This window comes from Marmota flaviventris, chromosome 10, assembly GCF_047511675.1.
Source record: "Marmota flaviventris isolate mMarFla1 chromosome 10, mMarFla1.hap1, whole genome shotgun sequence".
Lineage (NCBI taxonomy): Eukaryota > Metazoa > Chordata > Mammalia > Rodentia > Sciuridae > Marmota > Marmota flaviventris.
Genome location: NC_092507.1, coordinates 64,387,235 through 64,407,864, shown reverse-complemented (window position 1 = coordinate 64,407,864; position 20,630 = coordinate 64,387,235). Strand labels below are relative to the sequence as shown.

Sequence of the window (20,630 nt, the reverse complement as noted above, 5' to 3'; positions counted from 1 at the left end):
CTGGAGCCCAAATGTCCTTCAAAGGTGTAAGGATTCAGCTTGAACTGATTGCAGCTACTTTGAGTCGTAACTCCCATGGTGGCCTCTGAGTCACCCTGGTCACTTTTCTTTATGTAGTCTCCCAGCATTCTATAAATAAACAAAACCACTGAAGAGGTATGCAGCACTTAAACCAGACCCTGGCCTTTTTCTTTCATATTAGCTGAAGATTAGCCAGGTACATTCTGGTTTGGATGCAGCCATTTTATAGGCCCTGTCTTCCTGACCCAAATCATGGGGATCCACCTGGTCTTACCGGTACTTGGGACCATACTTCTGCAGTAAGTCCCTAGGAAATTGTAGTCTGTGTAGTCCTGGATCTCTCTGCCTCTTTGGTGCTTTGGGGCCGATTCTCATTGACTGGGATCTGGTGTTCTAGAACAGAAGGCTATTGGGATCCTCTAACAACATTTCAGCAGCTGAATGGACTCAGCTAAGGGCTTTAGAGACAACCATCTCTAGACCCATTAGCACCCCTGCTGGGAGGTATTACTATCTCCACTTTAAGTCGTGGAAATGGGAGCTCCAAAGAGTTAATTTGCTTAATGTCAGTAAGAACTAGTTAATGACAGGCCTGAGCCACCTGCATTTACCTCAAAAGCCTTGTAACTTCACCCTTGTGAAGAGCCAGGGCTTTCAGAATAGGCCTCAGGCAAGATGCTCAGTGGGCACACAGAGGCAGGAGAAGAAGATGGGATGGAGGGAAAGGAAGTGGGGACTTGGCATGCATGGTGTTGCCTATTTTTCAGAATCTGGCTCTCACTGCCTTTTGATATTCAATTGGGATCAGCACTTGTCCTTGTACTCCTCAGTGGGCTTGGAACAATGGTTTGGCCTTGGTAATCCCAGCAAGTGGAGGGAGGGATGTTTGCCTGCTCTCCTCTGACCCCCACCTCAGTTTTCCTCCAGTGGAGTGGGATTACAGGTTAGGCCATGTTTACCAATGGGCAGGAACTCTCCATGCACCTAGGAACTCTCTTCTGTGGAGAACAACTCTCTGACCCAAATGGTTTCTTCATGTTTTTTTAAAAAAATAATTTTTGTGTCAATTTTATTGAGGTACAATTAACATACAGTAAGATTTGCCAATTATTATTATTATTATTTGTGTGTGTGGGGGGGTGCTGGGGACTGAACCCAGAGGTCTTGTTCATGCGAGGCAAGCACTCTATCAACTGAGCTACATCCCCAGCCCAGTTCTTTCATTTTACAATGAATTTAACCCTAGTTTCTGCCTCTCAGGAGTATAGTGAGGGTAAATGAGTTCATGCATGTAAAGTGTCTATGTCAAACACTACATAATTGGGGGCTAACATTATTTGATGTAGGCCTTTGCAACATATATATCCTTTGAGCTGTAAAATCCCATTGGTCAGATTTGGGTTTATACAGAGTCAGAAGCCCCACTTTGGCTTTTAGCCTGAGGTGCAGGCTCCAGCATGCTTACTTACATCCCCACAATGACTGACAACAAAGCCACAAAACCCATTTCTGTGATTCCCACTCAGAGGTACAGCCCCTTGGGGAACCTCCCTGAGGAAGGAATCTCTGGGTCATTCCCATATGTCTGAAGGACACTGCCCTAGAGGAAACGCTCCCCTTCCATTGCCCACCATCTCTTCGACCCCTGACACCACCATCACACAGACAAATATTCTGCAGTGAACAGAAGTCAGAAGAGTGGGAGAATCTCAAGTAGAAAATCCAAAGTGGCTCTCAAGGCTCCCCACAATCACAAGCAACTGGACCCAAGCAACTACACAGTCCCTTGGCTAGACTCAAAGTTTCTGTTAAGAGACTACAGCTTAGATTACATATGTGAACAAAACTAATGTTTCTGCCCATGAAGTCCAATGGGAGTGAGGAATAGTCAGGCAGAGGGACAGTAATGCCATCATTCACACACCCAGGAATATCATGTTCATGTTCCAGCTAAAGACAGAATTGTAGCTCAGTCTCCTGGGAGAGAAGAACCCAGAGCAGGCCTCCGCCTTTTACTTTCTTTTTTTTTTTTTTTTAATTTTTTATTGTTGGCTGTTCAAAACATTACATAGTTCTTGATATATCATATTTCACACTTTGATTCAAGTGGGTTATGATCTCCCATTTTTACCCCATATACAGATTGCAGAATTACATCAGTTACACATCCATTGATTTACATATTGCCATACTAGTGTCTGTTGTGTTCTGCTGCCTTTCCTATCCTCTACTATCCCCCCTCCCCTCCCCTCCCCTCTTCTCTCTCTGCCCCCTCTACTGACATTCATTTGTCCCCCTTGTATTATTTTTCCCTTTCCCCTCACTTCCTCTTGTATGTACTTTTGTATAACTCTGAGGGACCTTCCATTTCCATGCAATTTCCCTTCTCTCTCCCTTTCCCTCCCACCTCTCATCCCTGTTTAATGTTAATCTTCTTCTCGTGCTCTTCGATCCTACTCTGTTCTTAGTTACTCTCCTTATATCAAAGAAGACATTTGGCATTTGTTTTTTAGGGATTGGCTAGCTTCACTTAGCATAATCTGCTCTAGTGCCATCCATTTCCCTGTAAATTCTATGATTTTGTCATTTTTTAATGCAGAGTAATACTCCATTGTGTATAAATGCCACATTTTTTTTATCCATTCATCTATTGAAGGGCATCTAGGTTGGTTCCACAGTCTTGCTATTGTGAATTGTGCTGCTATGAACATCGATGTAGCAGTGTCCCTGTAGCATGCTCTTTTTAGGTCTTTAGGGAATAGACCGAGAAGGGGAATAGCTGGGTCAAATGGTGGCTCCATTCCCAGCTTTCCAAGAAATCTCCATACTGCTTTCCAAATTGGCTGCACCAATTTGCAGTCCCACCAGCAGTGTACAAGTGTACCCTTTTCCCCACATCCTCGCCAGCACTTGTTGTTGTTTGACTTCATAATGGCTGCCAATCTAACTGGAGTGAGATGGTATCTTAGGGTGGTTTTGATTTGCATTTCTCTGACTGCTAGAGATGGTGAGCATTTTTTCATGTACTTGTTGATTGATTGTATGTCCTCCTCTGAGAAGTGTCTGTTCAGGTCCTTGGCCCATTTGTTGATTGGGTTGTTTGTTCTCTTATTGTCTAATTTTTTGAGTTCTTTGTATACTCTGGATATTAGGGCTCTATCTGAAGTGTGAGGAGTAAAGATTTCTTCCCAGGATGTAGGCTCTCTATTTACCTCTCTTATTGTTTCTTTTGCTGAGAAAAAACTTTTTAGTTTGAGTAAGTCCCATTTGTTGATTCTAGTTATTAACTTTTGTGCTATGGGTGTCCTATTGAGGAATTTGGAGCCCGACCCCACAGTATGTAGATCGTAGCCAACTTTTTCTTCTATCAGACGGCGTGTCTCTGATTTGATATCAAGCTCCTTGACCCATTTTGAATTAACTTTTGTGCATGGCGAGAGAAAGGGATTCAGTTTCATTTTGTTGCATATGGATTTCCAGTTTTCCCAGCACCATTTGTTGAAGATGCTATCCTTCCTCCATTGCATGCTTTTAGCCCCTTTATCAAATATAAGGTAGTTGTAGTTTTGTGGATTGGTTTCTGTGTCCTCTATTCTGTACCATTGGTCCACCTGCCTGTTTTGGTACCAGTACCATGCTGTTTTTGTTACTATTGCTCTGTAGTATAGTTTGAAGTCTGGTATCGCTATACCGCCTGATTCACACTTCCTGCTTAGAGTTGTTTTTGCTATTCTGGGTCGTTTATTTTTCCATATGAATTTCATGATTGCTTTCTCTATTTCTACAAGAAATGCCGTTGGGATTTTGATTGGCATTGCATTAAATCTATAGAGAACTTTTGGTAATATCGCCATTTTGATGATGTTAGTTCTGCCTATCCATGAACAGGGTATATTTTTCCATCTTCTAAGATCTTCTTCTATTTCTCTCTTTAGGGTTCTGTAGTTTTCATTGTATAGGTCTTTCACCTCTTTTGTTAGGTTGATTCCCAAGTATTTTATTTTTTTTGAAGATATTGTGAATGGAGTGGTTGTCCTCATTTCCATTTCAGAGGATTTGTCGCTGATATACAGGAATGCCTTTGATTTATGCGTGTTGATTTTATATCCTGCCACTTTGCTGAATTCATTTATTAGCTCTAATAGTTTCTTTGTAGACCCTTTTGGGTCTGCTAGGTATAGAATCATGTCATCTGCAAATAGTGATAATTTAAGTTCTTCTTTTCCTATTTTGATGCCTTTAATTTCTTTCATCTGTCTAATTGCTCTGGCCAGTGTTTCGAGAACTATGTTGAACAGAAGTGGTGAGAGAGGGCATCCCTGTCTTGTTCCAGATTTTAGAGGGAATGCCTTCAATTTTTCTCCATTCAGAATGATGCTAGCCTGAGGCTTAGCATAGATTGCTTTTACAATATTGAGGTATGTTCCTGTTATCCCTAGTTTTTCTAGAGTTTTGAACATAAAGGGATGCTGTACTTTGTCGAATGCTTTTTCCGCATCTATCGAGATGATCATATGGTTCTTATTTTTAAGTCTATTGATGTGGTGAATAACATTTATTGATTTCCGTATATTGAACCAGCCTTGCATCCCAGGGATGAATCCTACTTGATCATGGTGCACAATTTTTTTTGATATGTTTTTGTATCCGATTCGCCAGAATTTTATTGAGGATCTTTGCATCTAGGTTCATTAGAGATATTGGTCTGTAGTTTTCTTTCTTTGAAGTGTCTTTGTCTGGTTTAGGTATCAGGGTGATGTTGGCCTCATAGAATGAATTTGGAAGTTCTCCCTCTTTTTCTATTTCCTGAAGTAGCTTGAAAAGTATTGGTATTAGTTCCTCTTTAAAGGTTTTGTAAAACTCTGCTGTATACCCATCCGGTCCTGGGCTTTTCTTAGTTGGTAGTCTTCTGATGGTTTCTTCTATTTCCTCAATTGATATTGGTCTGTTTAGGTTGTCTATATCCTCCTGACTCAATCTGGGCAGATCATATGACTTAAGAAATTTATCGATGCCTTCACTATCTTCTAATTTATTGGAGTATAAGGATTCAAAATAATTTTTGATTATCTTCTGTATATCTGAAGTGTCTGTTGTGATATTGCCTTTTTCATCCCGTATGCTAGTAATTTGAGTTCTCTCTCTTCTTCTCTTAGCTAGCATGGCTAAGGGTCTGTCGATTTTGTTTATTTTTTCAAAGAACCAACTTTTGGTTTTGTCAATTTTTTCAATTGTTTCTTTTGTTTTGATTTCATTAATTTCAGCTCTGATTTTAATTATTTCTTGCCTTCTACTTCTTTTGCTGTTGTTTTGCTCTTCTTTTTCTAGGATTTTGAGATGAAGTATGAGATCATTTATTTGTTGGTTTTTTCTTTTTTTAAGGAATGAACTCCAAGCAATGAATTTTCCTCTTAGAACTGCTTTCAATGTGTCCCATAGATTCCGATATGTTGTGTCAGTGTTTTCATTAATCTCTAAGAATTTTTTAATTTCCTCCTTGATGTCTTCTATAACCCATTGATCATTCAGTAACCTATTGTTCATTCTCCAAGTGATGTATGCTTTTTCCTTCCTTCTTTTATCGTTGATTTTCAGCTCCATTCCATTATGATCAGATAGGATGCATGGTATTATCTCTACTCCTTTGTATTGTCTAAGAGTTTCCCTGTGACATAATATATGATCTATTTTTGAGAAGGATCCATGTGCTGCTGAGAAAAAAGTGTAACTGCTTGATGTTGGGTGGTATATTCTATATATGTCAATTAAGTCTAGGTTATTAATTGTGTTATTGAGTTCTATAGTTTCCTTATTCAACTTTTGTTTGGAAGATCTGTCCAGTGGCGAGAGAGGTGTGTTGAAGTCTCCCATGATTATTGTATGGTGGTCTATTAGACTCTTGAACTTGAGAAGAGTTTGTTTGATGAACATAGCTGCACCATTGTTTGGGGCATATATATTTATGATTGTTATGTCTTGTTGGTGTATGGTTCCCTTAAGCAGTATGTAGTGTCCCTCTTTATCCCTTTTGATTAACTTTGGCTTGAAATCTATTTTATTTGATATGAGTATGGACACTCCTGCTTGTTTCCGAAGTCCATATGAGTGATATGATTTTTCCCAACCTTTCACCTTCAGCCTATGTATGTCTTTTCCTATCAAATGCGTCTCCTGTAGGCAGCATATTGTTGGGTCTTGTTTTGTGATCCATTCTACTAGCCTGTGTCTCTTGATTGGTGAGTTTAAGCCATTAACATTTAGGGTTATTATTGAGATATGGGTTGTTCTTCCAGCCATATTTGTTTATTTATGATACTAAACATGGTTTGTTTTCCTCTTTGATTATTTTTCCCCCTTTACTGTCCTACCTCCCACTGTTGGTTTTCATTGTTATTTTCCATTTCCTCTTCCTGTAATGTTTTGCCAAGGATGTTTAGAAGAGATGGTTTTCTAGCTGCAAATTCTTTTAACTTTTGTTTATCGTGGAAGGTTTTAATTTCATCTTCCATCCTGAAGCTTAATTTTGCTGGAAACACAATTCTTGGTTGGAACCCATTTTCTTTCAGTGTTTGAAATATGTTATTCCAGGATCTTCTAGCTTTCAGAGTCTGTGTTGACAGATCAGCTGTTATCCTGATTGGCTTACCCCTAAATGTGATCTGCTTCCTTTCTCTTGTAGCTTTTAAAATTCTCTCCTTATTCTGTATGTTGGGCATCTTGATTATAATGTGTCTAGGTGTGGGTCTCTTATGATTTTGCACATTCGGCGTCCTGTAGGCTTCTAGGATTTGGGATTCTGTCTCATTCTTCAAGTCTGGGAAGTTTTCTCGTATTATTTCATTGAATAGATTGCTCATTCCTTTGGTTTGAAACTCTGTCCCTTCCTGTATCCCAATGACTCTTAAATTTGGTCTCTTGATGTTATCCCATATTTCTTGGATGTTCTGCTCATGGTTTCTTAACAGTCTTGCTGAGCTGTCTATGTTCTTTTCAAGTTGAAATACTTTATCTTCATTGTCTGATGTTCTATCTTCTAAGTGTTCTACTCTGCTGGTAGTATTCTCAATTGAGTTTTTAAGTTGGTTTATTGCTTCCTGCATTTCTAGGATTTCTGTTTGTTTGTTTTTTATAACCTCTATCTCCCTGTATAGTTGATCTTTTGCTTCTTGGATTTGTTTATGTAATTCATTGTTGAAGTGATCTTTCATTGTCTGATTTTGCTGTCTGATGTCTTCCTTGAGACTCCAGATCATCTGAAGCATGTATATCCTGAATTCTTTATCTGACATTCCATCTGCTGCAGCTATTACCTCTTCTAAAGTTGAGTTGACCTGCATTGCTTGTGGTCCTTTCTTTCCTTGTCTCTTCATACTGTTCGCGTTCCTTTCTACTTGGTGAAACTGTTGTGCTATTGAATTTTCCCCCTATATATTTATATTGGTCTTGTATAGTTGCAAAGTCTCCCTCGCAAGCGCGGGCAGCGGCTCTGCCCCTCCTCCAATTGGGGCAATGTGCCTACCACGCCGGCAGGCCACTGGGCCTGCTCTGCCGGTCGGTAGCAGGTCCGCCTACCTTGCAGGCGCGGGTGGCGGCTCTGTCCCTCTGCGGGCCGCTAGGCTTGTTCTGTCGGTGGTTGCAGTTCTGCCTACTTTGCAGGTGCAGGCAGCGGCACTGCCCCTCTGCAGGCCTCTGGGGCTGTTCTGCCAGTGGGTCGCAGGTCCGCCTACCTTGCAGGCGCGGGGGGCGGGGCGGCTCTACCCTTCCTCAGGCCACTGGGCCTGTTCTGTCTGTCGGTTGCAGGTCTGGCCTGTTCTGATGGTGGTCACAGTTCCGTCTACCTTGAAGGCGCGGGGGGAGGGGGTGGCTCTGCCTCTCAGCAGGCCGCTGCTCCTCGTCTGCCGGTGGGTTGCAGGCCCGCCTACCTTGCAGGAGTGATTGGAAGCTCTGCCCCTCCGCGGGCCCCTGGGCCTTTTCTGTCGGTGGTCACAGTTCCGCCTACCTGGCAGGCGCGGGGGGTGGGGGGCGGCTCTGCCTCTCAGCAGGCCGCTGGGCCTGTTCTGTGGGTGGTCACAGTTCCGTCTACCTTGCCGGCGCAGGTGGAGGGGGCAACACTGCCTTTTAGCAGGCCGCTGCTCCTCTTGTGCCGGTGGGTCGCAGGCCCGCCTACTTTGCAGGAGTGATTGGAAGCTCTGTCCCGCCACGGGCCACTGGGCCTTTTCTGTTGGTGGTCACAGTTCCGCCTACCTGGCAGGCGCGGGGGGTGGGGGGCGGCTCTGCCTCTCAGCAGGCCAGTGCTCCTCTTCTTCCGGTGGGCTGCAGGCCCGCCTACCTTGTAGGAGTGATTGGAAGCTCTGTCCCGCCGTGGGCCACTGGGCCTTTTCTGTCAGTGGTCACAGTTCTGCCTACCTTGTAGGCGCGGGGGTGGGGGGCGGCTCTGCCCCTCAGCAGGCCGCTGGGCCTGCTCTGTGGGTGGTCCCAGTTCCCTCTACCTTGCCGGCGCAGGGGGAGGGGCCGGCTCTGCCTCTGAGCAGGCCGCTGCTCCTCTTCTGCCGGTGGGTCACAGGCCCGCCTACCTTGCAGGAGTGATTGGAAGCTCTGTCCCGCCACGGGCCACTGGGCCTTTTCTGTTGGTGGTCACAGTTCCGCCTACCTGGCAGGCGCGGGGGGTGGGGGGCGGCTCTGCCTTTCAGCAGGCCAGTGCTCCTCTTCTTCCGGTGGGCTGCAGGCCCGCCTACCTTTCAGGAGTGATTGGAAGCTCTGTCCCACCGTGGGCCACTGGGCCTTTTCTGTCAGTGGTCACAGTTCCGCCTACCTGGCAGGCGCAGGGGGTGGGGTGCGGCTCTGCCCCTCAGCAGGCCGCTGGGCCTGCTCTGTGGATGGTCCCAGTTCCCTCTACCTTGCCGGCGCAGGGGGAGGGGGCGGCTCTGCCTCTCAGCAGGCCGCTGCTCCTCTTCTGCCCCGCCTTTTACTTTCAATACCTATGTGTTCATCTTGGCTGTTGTTAGCAGGGGATGGAGTTACAACAGGAAAGTGTTTCAGTTTCCCCCCAGGCAGCTAGACTAAGTGCACAGCCTTCTTAGAGACGATAATCTATAAAATGGGGGTAATGACACCTACTGAATAGGATCATTAAGGATTAATCAAATGGTATATGTAAAGCATTTGGTTCAGTATGTTGTAAGTGTTCAAAAAATAATGGCTATTATTCTTATATTTTGTATGATTTTAACTATATAACAATGGCAGAACAAAGACTGGAAGAACATACATCAAAATGTTAATCAGTGGTTAATTATTCTTTGTTTTATAGTTTTGCATATTGTTTCATATTCATATGATTTTTTATTTTTATTATTTTTTATTAGAGCTCTATAGTTACATACAGTAGTTGGGTTCCTCCCAATAAACTCATACACACATGGAATTCAATTTCAGCTCATGATCCTCCCTTTCCTTCTGGTCGTTCCTCCCTTCCCCCACTCTCCTTTCTCTACTAGACTTCCTTTTGCATATATATATATATATATATATATATATATATATATATATATATATATTTGATTGGTTCTCTTGTGCATAAAGGTGAAATTTCCTGTGTCATATTTATATATGCACAAAACATGATTTTTATATGATTAAGAAAGTTTTACTAGGGATTGAAGTTGGGTTGCTTTACCACTGAGCTACATCCAAAGCCCTTTCTATTTCTAGTTTTTATTTTGAAACAGGGTCTTGCTAAGTTGCTGAAGCTGGCTTCAAACTTGTGTTCCTCCTGCTTTCACCTGCCAAGTTTCTGGGATTACAGGTATGCACCACCACACCCAGCCACATTATTTTTATTTCTATAGCTGGAAAAAATATTATTTAATTTTAACAATTAATTGAATATCATGCTCAGGTTTATAAATGGAAAAAGGCACTTTTCAAGGACTCCATCCCCATCTTTCCAATACTCACTGACGGATTGATTTTCAACCTACATTTATTTTCATCCTACTTCATAGAAAAGGAAATGGAGATCTGCAAAGTTAAGTGACTTGCCTGTGGGTCAGTGAGTTGCCAAGCCAGGCTCTGAGTACAGGCCTGTTAGACCAAAGCCATTGTAAGCAGGTTCTCACTGGGAAGGTGATCAGAAAGCCCAGCTCTGCCTTCACATCCCTTCTGTCCCTTCTCTCACACGCTTCCCCAGCATATCATACTGGAAAGTGAAGGCACAGATTGTTGATTTAGTGGGGGAAAAGGAGCCTGGGGTGTGTGTGTGTGTGTGTGTGTGTGTGTGTATGTGTGTGTGTGTGTGTGAGCCTCAGGGATAGAAGATAGGAAGGTAATAGAGAAAGCACACACAGACTTGAGTTTGTTTTATCTTTCACTATGTCATATACAGTTAGCTAAGTCCTCAAAGGACCTCGCATCTCCGCTATAGCTATGCAAATATGTCAGTCTAATTAACTGAGCTGGATTTTCTCAGAATACAAATGGTTTGCATCAATCTCTGTGACTGCAGAAAGGCTGGTGAGGCTGCTTCTGTAGTCTGTTTGAAACCACTTACAGACCTGATTGGGCTTCAAATGCAGTTGTAGACCTGATGCATGGACAAGAAACCCTCACTCTGCTCTCTGCCAAGCTGATTACTCTGCAACTTTGGAGAAAATCAATTGTCTATATTTATCATTGCCAAATTGCAAATTAATTTCTTGCCTGTAATTTGGAGGAGGCTGTCCAAACGATGGGCCCCTGCAGGACATAAAAATGTCTACAGGAGCTCCTTCTGTTTGTAGGTTCTTTGTTTTTCTGGTCAGGATTAAAGCACCTGCGCACCACCCAACTGTGGAGAGCCATGTTCTCTTATGTCCTGCTTAACTGATATAATCTTCTAAAGTCATTGTATCTGGGGACTAACCAGTGTCACTCTTGATCTTTGTAAGCTCCTCCCAGCAGTAAAAGACTGTCTTCGTAGTTCAGTAGTGAAACGGGATGCTTGTATGTTTTTTGGAAATGATATCATGAAGTTTTGCATTGGTTGAAACTGTCTAGTCTCAGGCTGGTGATTCTCTCACCTTTAGTACCAGTTAGGTTTCTTTTCTCCCATATCCTGAAATGTGTCTGAATGGGGCCCCAATGGGAGGAGGGTTTCGCTTTACTTTAGAAAGGATTGCATGGATGATCTCAATTTCTATGTAGCCAAAGTCTGGGAGCAGAACAATTGGCGACAAAGAGCCCTGAACGCTTCATTGGGCTGTAAGCCATAGAGGGAGAGGTCATGAAGTAGAGATTTTAAGGTTTGTATGAAGTGTGGTTAAAAAATGAGTGATCCTAAACTGGATAATACTTGGCTGAAGAGGAAGTTGAGTGACTTGCCCAGGTCATACTAATATTTGGCAGAGGTAAAATTCCATATTTTCTGAGTCCAGACCTTATGAGTGATGTGCTTCAAAGATGTAACCTTACATGGATCCCAACAGTGCTGTTACTGCTCAGAATGATTTAGAAGACCATCGGTCTAAATTCCGGGATTTGCCTCTGGATCTAGTTTTAAAAGCTTCAAAAGAAGGACAGGATGATAATTTTGTGTTGTTTGCACCCAGTAGCTGAAGGAGAGGAGAGACCGACTATGTATTTTATCCTTAACAGTTTGAGGGTTTCAAACAAATAGTTTACTACCTCTGAGAGCAATTTGCAAAGACTTCTATTTCCCAGCATTTCAAAGCAAGTGCATGACCTGTCCTGACTTCCCGGGGCTCTCTCAGACTCCTCTGACCTTAAGTTCACAGAGAAAATGTGAAATCCCCTGGTAGGGTACTCTCCACCCTAAAGCCTGGACCCTGCAGCAGTTGGAAGGCATCTTCTCTTGCATGTGTTTCCACATTGTCAATCCCTTGACTACTGGACCACATTGTCCTTGCCTCTGGAGACCCCTCAAACCCCAAGCCTTACACAGGCTCTGCTTCTAAAGTGGTATAGGAAAAATACCCCTGTTCTTCATTAAATTGTTCACAGCCTGCTTCTACCTCTCACTGCTCCTGCTTTCTAGCTATCATGAAGTAGGCAGCTTTGTTCTCCCACATCCTACCCACCATGCTGTTCTGCCTTACCACAGGCCTAGAATCAATGGAGCCAAGCGACCACGGACTGAAATCTATAAAACTGTGAGCTGAAATAAATCTTTCCTCCTTTAAGTTGACTTTCTCAGGTATTTTGTAATAGCAATGGAAAGCTGACTAACAGGCAAGAAAAGTAAAAATAGGTAAGTTAGGCTACTTCAAAATTGAAAACTTCTATGCAAAAGGGCACAATCAAAAGAGTGAAACTGGGGAAAATATGTGCAAAGTCTTAAATCTGATAAAGAGTTAATATCTATAATATATAAAGAACTCCTATAACAGCTGGGCATGGTGGTGTACACCTGGAATCCCAGAGACTCAGGAGGACGAGGAAAGGAGGATCACGGGTTCAAGGTCAGCCTCAGCAACTTAGTGAGACCCTGTCTCAAAACTAAAAAAAAAAATAAAAAAAAAAATAAAAATGTGGCTCAGTGGTTAAGCATCCCTGGGTTCAATCCCTGCTAACAAAACAAAAACAAAAACAGAACAAAACAAAACAAAAAAACCTCTATAACATAACAATAAAGGCAAACAACCTGATTCAAAAATGGGTAAAGAATAGTTCTCCAAAGAAGATATGCAAATGGCCAGAAAGCCCACGAAAAGATGCTCAATATCACTAATCATTGGGGAAAATGCAAATCAAAACCTCAATGAGATACCATCTCATATCCATGATGGACAAGATGGCTACCATCAAACAAACAAAGGAACAAAAAACCCCAGAAAATAACAAGTGTGGGTGAGGAGAGGAGAAATTATTATTTTTCATTATGTAAAGTGATGCAGCCACCTTGGCTGGCAATATGTCTATACACAGATAGTGTGGCAGTTCTTCAAAAATTAAAAATAAAATTACCATATGATCAATCAATTCCACTTGTGGGAATACACAAAAGAAATGAAAGTTGGAACCTGGACAAATATTTGTGCACACATAGTCAAAGCATCATTAATTACATTAGCCAAAAGTTGGAAGCCACCCAAATCTCCACAGAAGGATGATAAACAAACAGAACATGGTATATTCACTGGTAGGTAGTTCAGACTTGGTTGGATCTGGGTACTCAGATTTGTCCAATGATGGTCTTACTCTCTCCCTCCTTTAGCTTTTTTTCCATTCATGTTGGCCTCATTTTCTTCCTATTCTAGTCTTATATTCTACCATCCAAGGGACCTCACAATAAAGTATTTCTGTTCCCAACAGGTCCAGCAAAAGTCCCAGAGCTGAGCTTCATTATCCTGGATTAGGTTGTGAGCCTATCACAGAACCATTTACTATGGCCAATGGGACGTTATTCAACCTGGAAAAGGGAGGAGAGTCTAACATGTACTCCAAGAAGAATGAACCTTGAGGACATTTTGCTAAGTGAAACAAACCAGTCACAAGGGGATAAGTCTACTACTTCTACTTATAGGGGGAAGCTAGAGTAGTCAAATTTACAGACAGGAAGTAGAATGGTGGTTTCCAGGGGTTGTGTGTGTTGGGGGGGACGGGAGAGGGAAGGGGGAAACTCTGTTTAATGAGTATGGAGTTGCAGGATGAAAGAGTTCTGGAGATGATGAACAACACTAGGAATGTAGTTGGTTCCAGTGAATGATATACTTTAAAATGGCTAAGATGGTAAAATTTTATGATGTATATTTTGCCATAATTATAAAAAGCAGAACAATTCTCCCAATTCCATTTTGTCAAAAACTAGTCAGTATATAATGAGGCTTGCACTTTTAAAGTGATTTATTTTGTGAAAAGAAGCTCATTAGAATTCTGGTGCATGAGGGTCCCCCACTAAGGACTGCCCAGAATCTATCTAGTCATAAGGCTCCACTACACAAAACTACTTTCCCGGCCCTCCCCAACCTATGCCTGCCTTCACCAGCTGGACCTGAAGAATTTTCTTTGATTCTGGTTGCAAGTAGGAAATTCAGGGGAAGGTGGATAGTTGAGATACCATGTAGGGAAGCTACATAAAATAGGGTCAGAGAGAGCTCAAAATAAATCCCAGGAGACACGTAAGCACAAATCGCCTTAATCAATGCTGCAGTGTTAGAGGAGGTTACGGGTGGTTCTCTCCAAATCTTTCCTATCAGCAGTTGTCATTTACTAGAAAGTTGTCATCTGCTGTGTGATCATGGACAAGTCATTAAACTTCTCTGGGCTTAATTCATTACCTTTAATAATAGGACAATAACCCCATCTATCTAAAAAGGTTATTTCTAAAACCATCAAATGAAAGAATGCATTTGAAAATATTGTAAAACTATTCTAAGGAGATAATTACGTAGGTATGGATTTTGCTGGCACAAGCCTGTAATCCCAGCACTAAGGGAGGAGGCTTAAAAGTTTGAGGCCACCTTCAGCAACTTAGTGAGACTCTGTCTCAAAATAAAAAAAATAAAAAGGGCTGGGATGTAGTTCAGTGGCAAAGTGCCCCTGGGTTCAATCCCCAGTAGTAAATAAGTAAATAAATAAATTTAAATATGAATTTCTTGTAGGTTCTAACTGGGACAATTGTACCCTTCTTGCCTGGACTTTGTAAAGTTACCAGCAATGCATATACTGTGTAGCACAGGACCCAGCTCAGAGTCGGTTCAATGCCTGGCAGCTGGGATGGTATTTACCATTCCTATGGGAGTGTCCCTGACCCACCATCTTTAGTAGGAGAGTGTAGGAGTAGGGGAGCTTGGATGATGGGAGATGGAGCTGTGTGTATTTTTGATTCTGCCTGACTGGCATCCATTCCCCTGTCTTCTTGTGTAAGGGTACCCCTACTTTTCCTGTGGTAATTTGCTTTTTCTTGCTCAGTCTATGTGGCTCAGGTGTGGTGCCCCCATCCCCTCCTGGCTGAGGTCCTCCACAATGGGTCAGCGCCTTCCCTCACCTTTCCCTTGGCCATAGTAAACGGCTCTCTGATCGATCTAATCCAGGATAACAAAACTTTTGCTGGAACCTCTGGGAAACAGAAACACTTTTGTGTGAAGTCGCTTAGATGGTAGGATATGAGACTAGAACAGGAAGAAAACGAGGCCAACACAAATGGGAAAAAAATCCGAGAGAGAGGGAAAGAGAGAGCGAAAGACCATTGAAATCTGAATACCCAGATCCAGCCAAGACTGAACTGCTACTGGGCATTTTAGTTATTTAAGTCAGTAGACCCCCTCCCTACGCCCTCCCACCGCTTTCTTTTTTTTGGCCAGTTTGAGTTGAGTTTTTGCCATTCAAAATGGAAAGGTTGATTAACGTAATTGGGAAAGGAACAGACTTTGAATTTACTCCCCAACCGAAATGATGATGTCCCCTGTTTTTCTTCTAGAATGATCCCCATCACCACAGCTCACCCTGCGTCCGAACTCTTGCCCTTGCTTCACTTCCCGAGGGTAGCCGTCAATCAAGAAGCCCTTGGTGTTGCTGAGGCTGGTCACCATAGCCTCCTTCAGGAGCTCCAGAACGATGCCCTGGAGCAGGGAGAGAATGGTCAGACCCGAGATGAACAGCCCTAGAATTCCCAGAATCTCCTTCAGTCATCCCACTGAAGGAGGGAGGAAGGTTCAGACAAGATCAACTGCAGACAGCAACATCCCATATTTTATCAATTCCTAGTCTCACTCCCTGTACACATATTTTAACGTCTATTAAATGGGTAGGTATCTTAAAATCAGTGTGCTGGGTCATAGCATAATGGTTAGCTTTTTTTTTTTCCCCTTTCTTTTTCTTACTAGTGCATTCTTACTTTTATATTCAACTCGGGGGTCTTAAAACAATGATATCTTAGAGTACATGAACTATAGTAGCCCTACTTCAAATGGCAGCACTCTACGCATTAGGAAATCATGGTAATTTAAAACTAGACCAAATATGGAATAAAATATATTTCACTGTTAATTTTTTTTGGGGGGGGAGGTACAGGGGATTGCACTCAGGTGCACTCGACCACTGAGCCACATCCCCAGCCCTATTTTTTGTATTTTATTTAGATACAGGGTCTCACTGAGTTGTTTTAGTGCCTCGCTTTTTGTTGAGGCTGGCTTTGAACTCGCGATCCTCCTGTCTCAGCCTCCCGAGCCGCTGGGATTACAGGCATGCACCGCCACACCTGGCTCACTGTTCATTTTTTCCAGTACATATTTTATACAACTTGACACGCACCAACTTGAAAAGACTTTCCGTAGATGTGACTAGCATTTTCCAGCGATATCATTTTCTCCATTCAAAATCTGTATCTAATTAGTGCTTATGGGCCATAAGGGAGGAGTTTGGGGGAAAAGTACAGGAAAAATGCACTCAGCTGCCTTCTGAGGAGGCAGAGGCATTCCCTGCTGCCTGGCCTTTGGCAGGGCATGGGGAATGTAGGCATCTAAGTGTAGTCAGAATCCTCCCTAGATAATTATGAATAACTAACTCCTCATGAAGTTTATAGTCTAATGGGGAAAACAGACAATAAATACATGATAGTGAGCTAAAGATAACTTCCAGGCACAAATTAAAGCAAGACAAAGAGAAAAGCAAGCTGGAGATGCGATTTTAGATGGGATGGTCAGGGAAAGCCTCTTTGATCAGTTGTGACATTTGCAGAGATCTGAATTAAAAGAGCAAACTGTGTGAATATATAAAGGAGGAGCCCTTGGGGCTGAGAGAAGACCTGTGCAAAGACCCTGGGGCAAGAACAGCCTGAGCTATGGGAGGAACAACTTGGAGGCCAGGGGCTGGTGGCAGCAGGTAAGGTGGGGGTGGGCCATAACAGTGGAGAGTAGCTGGAAGCCAGAGCTATGGGCAGGAACCTGGGTTTGAAGATTCTGAGGAAAGGAACAGCTAATTTGATAAACGTTTTTTTTAAAAAATCACTTTGGTTTCTGTAGAAAAGAATCGATGGCGGGGAAAGAGTGAGTGGTTGCAAGGGGGTCATCTAGGGCCAGCTGCAAGGGTCTACTTTTCTTTCATGAGGACCATGCCGGCTTCCAGGTGGTAAAGACTCCAGCTGGTGGAGGAGGACATGGCAAACTTTATACAATAGGGACTGCATTGTACAAGCCCAAAGTACAGAGCCCAGCAAGGAACATAGTATGCAAGAACGGATTTTTTTTTTCTTTTTTTGCCATGGCATCTGGCTTCTCAGAGATGAATAGTAATTCAAAAAGAAAAAAAAAAGATAGAAAGAAGGGACATTTTTACTTAAATTCCACAAGGAAGACAACAAATGTTAAGATAATGTTATTACACTCGCTAGAACTAGACCAAAAGGTTATTTTCTGTTTTGGGGGAGGTTTTTAATTCTAGGCTGAACCACATTTACCGCTGTTGTGAAGATTTTTAACTCTTAAGTGGGGCCTGGATTTGGGGGAAAGTATGAGCCAGGGTAACAATTTGGGGGCTGGTGAAGCAAACACAGAGAGGCAAGTGGATTGTCTGCGTAGACCTGCCTGCCTCTGGATTGTCAGAGAGAGAAAACAGCTGCTGTCTGTCCCTCTGGGTTTCTTTGTTGTGGCAGCTCAGACTCCCCCCAACAGGTCCCAGCACCTCTGCCACCAAGGAAGGCAGAAGTTTCCTGATATTGCTTACTGAGGGCACCAGGTCGCCACGTTCCATGATGTCTCTGATCAATTTGCTTCTTTCAGATGTTGATGCCAGTTCTTTACGCAGGAGCTCACCAGTTGAGAGGTGTGTGAATCCATATTTTTCCACCAGTTTTTCACACTGTGTGCCTTTGCCAGAGCCAGGGCCACCTTGAAAAAAAAGTTATATGTCAGATATACATCCCAAGTCTGGTGCCTCCCTTGTGTCTGTGGCCACCACGGTGGGCAAGCCTCAGTGCTTCACTCACCAAGTATGTGCTGAGGACTTGGGATGAAGCAGGAGCTGTGCTGGGCGCCATGGATACAAATGGAGAGTATAGTACAGTCCTCAGCCTTAAAGAGCTCCTGGTCCGTGGAGGGGGCAGGTACTAGTGACAAGCCACAGCAGTGGCTACAGCAGTTGCAAGTGTGTGAGGCAGAGGGTTCAGCTGCTGCAGGGGCACAGAGTCCTATACCTGGGCTCTACTAGTATAGACGGGAGTATGAGAGGTTTCCTGGGGAATTGAACCTGCTCAGGTGCAAAGTACTGGTCACAGACCTGATACTTAGTGAGTACTTAGGGAATACCAGCTGTTAATTTTGAGAATAAATTATTTTTATTTGCAAACAATCATAACCTTACAGATTCATAATCGAGGAACAAAGGACATTCTGAAACATTGTTGTGGATCAGACAGGTACGTTTGAGTGTCATTTCCTAAAAGCAAGGAAACAAGCATATCTTCTCACATAACTTCAGACCTTGTTTGAATTTCAAATTGTCCTACGGACTCAATGTTCTTTGAAGCCAACAGACTGAGTTCAGAGCCACACATTGTCTTCTGCTGTCATGTCCTTCTGGTCTCCTTCAGTAAGGAGCAGTTTTTCTGGGACTCCTTGACAATTTTGAAGACTATAGGTATTCTATAGGTATTCCTCAACATAATTTTTCTCTATTTTTTCTAGCTATTCTTTTTTTTTTTTTTTGATACCAGGGATTGAACTCAGGGGCACTTGACCACTGAGCCACATCCCCAGCCCTATTATTTATTTAAATATTTATTTTTTTAGTTGTAGTTGGACACAATACTTTTATTTAATTTATTTATTTTTATGTGGTGCTGAAGATCAAACCCAGGGCCTCACACATGCCAGGCAAGCACTCTATGCTGAGCCACAACCCCAGCTGCACCCGGCCCTACTTTGTATTTTATTTAGAGACAGGGTCTCACTGAGTTGCTTAGGGCCTTGCTTTTGCTGAAGCTGGCTTTGAATTCATGATCCTCCTGTCTCAGCCTCCCGAGCCACTGGGATTACAGGCATGTGCGGCTGCACCCGACTATTATTATTAATTTGGAGTGCCTTCCATATTTCTTTGATGAACACTAGATATTTGACTCCTTTCCCTACCCTGCCAAGTGCTATTAGTTGCTAAATCGTAGAATTTTACATCTGAAAATAATCATAGCTAATGTTTGCCAAATGCTTACTGTACCAGTTACTGTTCCAAGCACTTTATATGCATTAATTTAAAATAGGCTTCAGAGGCAGACACTGTTATTATGCCCAGATGGGAAATGAAGGCACGAAGAAAGTACTTCCATTGCTCTGGGTTACATAGCTAGTAAGCATCAGAGGTGTTCCCTTCTCTCTTCCTCTCTGTGGCCAGATTCTCACCAGTCACAGTTTGGGCCCTCATGTTCTCTGATTGGCAAATGGCAATTGTTCCACCTCTGCATGTGGGAATGGTTTAGGCTCTGGGGTCCAACAGACCTGCTCATAGGATGATTTACCTGAAAAGCATGTCATTCTCCAGCTCCATAGCACTCAGTAGCTCCCCATGCCCCACACAATAAAATCCAAGCTATTTGTAGGGGCACTTCCACACTCCAGAATCAAGTCCCACTCTACTTCTCATCTTTTCCTTAATCCATTTCTTTTTAAAACTGAGATATAATATTTGTACACCTTTATGGGATACAGTGTGATAATTTGATACATATATACAATGTGTAGTGATCAAATTAGGATAATAAGCTCTTTCGTTTCTTGAAATGTTAAATCTTTCCCTATTTCTTGCCTCGCCCAACATCATCATGTCTAACCACAGTTCCTCTAAGAAGACATACTTTACCCAGTCACCAAACTGGCTCTCCCTGGTCCTGGGCTTGAAATGCCCTCCTTCTTCCTCTTTTTTTTATTCCCAAGCTTTATTAAGGTTAAATTGGCAAAACTGTATAAATTAAGGTATGCAGTGTGATGATCTGATGCATGCTGTATGGTAAATAACCTCAGTGATGTTATTAACGCCTCTATCGCCCCCATAGCTACCATTTCTTTTTTCAAGTGAAGACATGTAACCTCTATTTTCTTGGCTAGTTTCAAGTATAAAATACCCTGCTGTTAACTATAGTTATTGTGCTGTACACTGGGTCTCTACAACTTATTTTCCTTATAACTGAAAGTTGATCACCTTTGGATCAATCTCTCTCCACTTCCCCCCCTCAGCCCCCAGCAACCATCATTCTGTTCTCTATTTCTGTGCATTTGACTTTTTTAGGTTTCACATATAAATGTGATAATTCAGTATTTGTCTCTCTGTGCCTGGCTCCTTTCACTTAGCATATGTCCTTTAAGCTCACCCATGTTATCTGTTGCCAAGTGGTAGGATTTCTCTGTTTCTTTAGGCTAAATAATATTTCACTCTGTAGTCCACATATATACCCATGGCGTGTGTGTTCAGCTACACACTGAATCTCCTTTCCCCATTCATGCTTTTTTTCTAACTATGCAGACTCTTCTCATCCTTAGGTCCAGCTTGGGTGTTTCTCCTCTTGCAGGAACCATCTCCCACCCTCAGCTCTGTTGGGCAGGATGCCAATGGCATCTAGTGCTTCTGCCTGTTTTCCAAGGTGCCTGGGTCCCTCACCAGACCCTCTGTCCCAGAGACTTCTCTGG

The 20,630-nt window shown here is 42.8% G+C and overlaps 2 protein-coding genes across 11 annotated transcripts in view; one reads left to right on the top strand and one right to left on the bottom strand.

Moving 5' to 3' along the window:
* Ak5 (adenylate kinase 5) overlaps window positions 1-20,630 on the bottom strand; it is a 273,107-nt gene that overhangs the window by 19,544 nt on the left and 232,933 nt on the right. Inside the window, exons 11-12 of the mRNA XM_027935266.2 lie at window positions 17,680-17,843; window positions 15,462-15,578 (exon numbers count right to left, since the gene is read on the bottom strand). Of these exons, the coding sequence (XP_027791067.2) occupies window positions 15,462-15,578; window positions 17,680-17,843 (281 nt within the window). The remainder of the gene's footprint in view (window positions 1-15,461; window positions 15,579-17,679; window positions 17,844-20,630) is intronic.
* The window catches only part of Zzz3 (zinc finger ZZ-type containing 3), a 256,464-nt gene that overhangs the window by 131,240 nt on the left and 104,594 nt on the right, over window positions 1-20,630 (top strand). For 3 of the 10 annotated variants that reach the window (XR_011708865.1, XR_011708863.1, XR_011708862.1), the window contains exons 14-16: window positions 9,750-9,826; window positions 15,437-15,763; window positions 17,736-17,778. The exons of 5 other annotated variants lie outside the window; for them this stretch is intronic. The gene's annotated coding sequence lies outside the window, so the exon portion shown is untranslated. The remainder of the gene's footprint in view (window positions 1-9,749; window positions 9,827-15,436; window positions 15,764-17,735; window positions 17,779-20,630) is intronic. 2 more of the 10 variants (XR_011708864.1, XR_011708866.1) reach the window with 1 other exon arrangement.